At 45.0% G+C, this 4,393-nt stretch overlaps 1 protein-coding gene across 1 annotated transcript in view; it reads right to left on the bottom strand.

Moving 5' to 3' along the window:
* Positions 1 to 224: 224 nt before the first annotated feature.
* Positions 225 to 4,393, bottom strand: part of PKD2 (polycystic kidney disease 2 (autosomal dominant)) — a 16,183-nt gene continuing 12,014 nt past the window's right edge. Inside the window, exons 10-14 of the mRNA XM_010154299.1 lie at positions 3,772 to 3,893; positions 2,831 to 2,948; positions 2,421 to 2,581; positions 1,476 to 1,623; positions 225 to 458 (exon numbers count right to left, since the gene is read on the bottom strand). Coding sequence (XP_010152601.1) covers positions 225 to 458; positions 1,476 to 1,623; positions 2,421 to 2,581; positions 2,831 to 2,948; positions 3,772 to 3,893 — 783 coding nt within the window. The remainder of the gene's footprint in view (positions 459 to 1,475; positions 1,624 to 2,420; positions 2,582 to 2,830; positions 2,949 to 3,771; positions 3,894 to 4,393) is intronic.

Raw genomic sequence — 4,393 nt, 5'->3', positions numbered from 1 at the left:
ATTTTCCTTGCCAAGGCTGACAGTCTCACTGTTGGTAACCTGACCATGACACGTGGCTTACATAGGTCTGAAAATGCTTTATGAATATTTACTTCTGCCCAGTAGTGAAAATTGTCCTTACTGGTCTGATCAGGGTGACCACCTCTTGCTGGGAAACAGTCGAATAGTGTATTTGCTGGCTTTATATGGACCTGAAACATTCAGAATCACCTCCAAAGTTAATCCTACACATGGATGTTATTCCCCCCATTTCCTCCACCCCCATCAATACCATCTGACTGGGAGGAAGACGGCCGGGAGTTCCTCGAACGAGACTGGCCATTCAGTCCAAGCGGTGTTCCCAACCGATGGCTCATCTGGGATGCCGTATCATCCGATTCCCATCGCTCCAACTCCTCTCGTACAAGTCGTTCCATTTGCTCCCTGTGGATTTCATTGTCACGACCCAGTCTTTCATCCTAAATAGATTAAAAGACACAAGTTGGAAGTGCAGCTTCCAAACTGCAGTCTAAGCACAACACTATACAAACGCGGGGAATTCCTACACCACACAAGTATTTCCATAGACTAGTGGAGAAACACAGATACTGCAGTAAATTGTTTTCTTTCCAGTGATGTAATGTTGCCACCTTCACTTAGGAAAGCACAATTTGTATTATAGTTTCTAATATTTAAATTCACCTCCAGAAATGTAAAATATACTGAGGAAATCACACCCACATGGAAGCCGCATCTCAAGAATCAAACAGAATTATTGACTGGAACACCAGTACAGCCAGGAACACCATATCTGTGACAGGACAGCTCCATGTCTGACCTCCATAGCCCACCAAGACAGTCCATCATGCCCAGTCCTTAAAAGTCCTGTTCTGGCTGTTCTTGCCCCACCAGGAAGCTGACAGGTTTTAGCATCCACAGAAATAACACATCCCAGTGGCCACTTCCAAAGGGCTCTCAAGAAAGAGGAGGTGGGAGGGGAGACAACAGGCACTCTACAACCCTGCTGAGAGAAGTGACCTGCATCCACCTGCCACACACAATCCCAGAAGCAATATGGTAGTAGAGCAGACTGCAACAGGCCTGCTGGGCCAGATCCCCCAAACTTTAACAGACTAGTCCATAAAAAGTTTTGTATTAATCCTAACAGAGACCAAGGGATGAACTGCTTCAGCAAGTACTGAACACCACTGCTGTCCAGTTCAGGGGTTTAAATGGTGCTCTGTCGCCTCAGCATGACAGAGGCCTGCTGCAAGATGGCTTGTCATATCTTCAACTTGCATCACGTCCCTAACATTTCACATTGTTAACATTGCATGTTTTCCTAATACAAACCTGAAATCACTTGGCCCCTGCTAAAGCACCCACCTCTCCTTTACCACCACCCTCAAGCCTCCCAAGCCAGGCAGCAGGAAGAAGCGCTAAGAGTCAGTAAGCCACGCAGGCTGTGGCCAGACAGGACAGAGCGGGTTTCTTACCTCTGTCACTCCGTCTAACAGCCTTCCCAGCACATCTCTCCTTTTCAGTTTGGCTCTCTCCATCGCTTCGAGCTTCACAATAACCGCATCGATCTTGGAGACAATACTGCCAATAGAATGCTCCATGCGATCTACCCGCCTCATGAGCCTGAGGGCAACAAGGGTGAGCTCCAGTGACTCTGACATTCCCGAGTCAGTATCGCTCCAGCATGCCAACGCAGAGCGGGTAAGGACAAAACGGCATTTTAATTCGAGCACGCATCTGACTTTCCACAAATGAGCCCTACTGCCCAGGAAAGGATAAGGTACACAAGAGCAACAAGATAACACAGACAAAACTGATGGGGAAAACAGTACATATTCCAGTCTGTTCTCTCTGCTTTTAAGGCATTCTCATCAAAATCTGGTGGTTCTAGGTACTCAAATTCTTTATTCAGCTGGTGTAGCTATAAGTAACATGGAGATCTGTAATTTTAGATAAAATGCACACTCACAAGTAACTTAATCTTATTAAAACAAACAAACAAACAAAACAAAGTTCTCACTGAACCTAAAACAATCTCAAGGTTTTACTACTAAAAAACCCCCAAAGGGTCTTCTGGCGTTATTGTAGCATGACCATTTTCTGTCCTTTCAAAGACCAGGTTTTAAGGACAGGGTTGTTTTGGGTTTTTTTTGGTGGGGTTTTTTTGTTTGATTTGGTGTTTGGTTTCCAACTGATTCCCATGAACCTCTCTAAAGTACTCCAGTTCAGCTATTATTTGAAAGTTACTAAAAGAAGCAACTTAAGCACCTTAAAAACCATAACATTTACTTTTATGAATAATTTTATTAGTATTCAGAGTTATAGGAGGGGCTACTATATAACTGAAAGAAGAAAACACACAAGGAAAAAAAAAGTCAAACCCCAAAACATGCAGGATATCCTCAGAAGGATAAACTTACACTTGGAACTCTTCATAGGAAACCCCACTAGAGCTGCTGCCTCTCCTCCTGGAGCTGTGTCCGCTGTCTTCATCCTCATCCTCCTCGGAGTCATCCAAGCTCCGGGGGAAGCTGCGGCTGCTCAGAGGACGTGGCAGAGAGCTCCTATCCAGGTCCAGATCCTCCTTTGAGGAAACACAAGCAACAGAGAAGATGCAAAGACTTTCACCTGTACACGGGGGATGGGCGTGTCAAGGTCGAAGACCTCCTGCCCTCCATCAGCTCCCCCCTGGCCTTTTTACAGTTCTGCTCAGACAGCCAGGGATGAGAGCAAATGTGAAGGGAAACAAGAGGATTCTTCTGGGGCAGCAAACCAGCACGGGGAGAAGCTTGGCAGACAGCACTGGTGGCATACCACTCCTAACACTCACCCTCTCTTTCTCCAGGTCATCTCTCATCTGCTGATGTTCATGCTCTGTCAATTCCTGGTCCCCATCCTGGTCATACTTGGTAAATATTGCTTCAATCTCTGCATCTGTGTGCCCCTTCCTGAAAAGGCAGGAAACACAGTTCCCTTGCCTTCCATTTTTTCAGATGCTGAATGAACTTCAAGTACTAGAAAAACACTTCACGACAAACAGACTTTCATCCCCAAGCCAAAAGACACGACATCCCAGTGCTGCCTATAAATTCATAACACCGACAATAAAAAGCTCAGCCCTCACCTTTCATTAGTTAACAGCACTAACCTCCCCTAGTAGACTGCACCCTGCTCCTTCACAAACATCCCGTTTATACCGCCTTGATTTGTTCGCTTTCCTTGGGCTCCTGCCTGTTTACAAACTCCTGCAGTGGCTTTGATTGAAACATCACTGTTTCCACAAAGGCCTCAGACCTCTGCTTCCTCATACCCTTTCTCCCCCACAACACAGCAATCCCAGGAGGTTGGGCCCCAGAGCACCAAATCCTCTGACCCACTGCAGCAGCACCATCCGGAGTGCAGACTCCAGGGGCCAGAGCTCAGCAGCCTTCCTTGGTTAAGGCTTCTCCTTCACCTCACACTGACCATCCTTTTCCCACTCCTCTCTTCCCCTGCAGTTCCATGCCACAGTTTGGATTTTCTTCTGTGCAATGCCTGCAGACCCATATGCAAAGACTCTTTAGCTGTACGCATCTGTTTGTTTACATAAACCTCCCACCAGATACAGGAAAAGCACATAATTTGTTACTCACTAGCCAAGAGAAAACTACTGTGCTGTGTTGTCTTCACTCACATTAGTGTACTCCTGCCACATCACAGAAGCAAGGCAAAGACTTAACATCACATGCCTCTGAGGATGCTAGTCAAGATAAAAACCAACAGCTTCCTTACCCTTTAAGATCTTGCCGGAGTTCATCAAAATTTAGTTTTCCTCCACCTTGCCTCAGACTTTCTGAAATATCATCAACAGTAGTTTTCTTCAGTTTCAGTTTGATCATGGCTTTGTTGTAGCCCTAAAAGGAAAAGTAAAATTTTGTGTTTTACTCATCATGAAATGTTAACACTTGATATCCAGTAAGTTTCTGGATTACAAAAATCAGCTAGTATAACGCTATCGTTCAGCGTGTTCCAAAAGCCCTGCAAGAATCTGTTTTCTCCAGTTTACCCACCTTTATTTCAGCATTTAAATGGGCCACAAAAATATCTTTGCAGTTAGACTTAAGGCTTTCATCATTCAATTTGCACTGCAGATCAGTAGGAATGGAGTATTTTGTCCCACTAAGACACCTCTGGCAGTTACTGGCAGTTTTAAATAATGCTGACAAGAGAGGTACAACTTTTTGTGGTCACTTTGCTTATCTCTCATTCTTCAGTTGTAAGAATGACTTGTAAAAAAAGTCCTCGTCCCAAAGCAGCACTTTTCATTTTTTTCTGCTCTGTTCTAATAACCAGTTTCAAGTCTGAAACTCTGAGTTACCAGTCATGCTGAGTATGTGTTTAGACATCTCTGACC

This window comes from Eurypyga helias, unplaced genomic scaffold, assembly GCF_000690775.1.
Source record: "Eurypyga helias isolate BGI_N326 unplaced genomic scaffold, ASM69077v1 scaffold4666, whole genome shotgun sequence".
NCBI classification, from domain to species: Eukaryota; Metazoa; Chordata; class Aves; order Eurypygiformes; family Eurypygidae; genus Eurypyga; species Eurypyga helias.
This window is presented reverse-complemented; position numbering and strand designations above follow the sequence as displayed.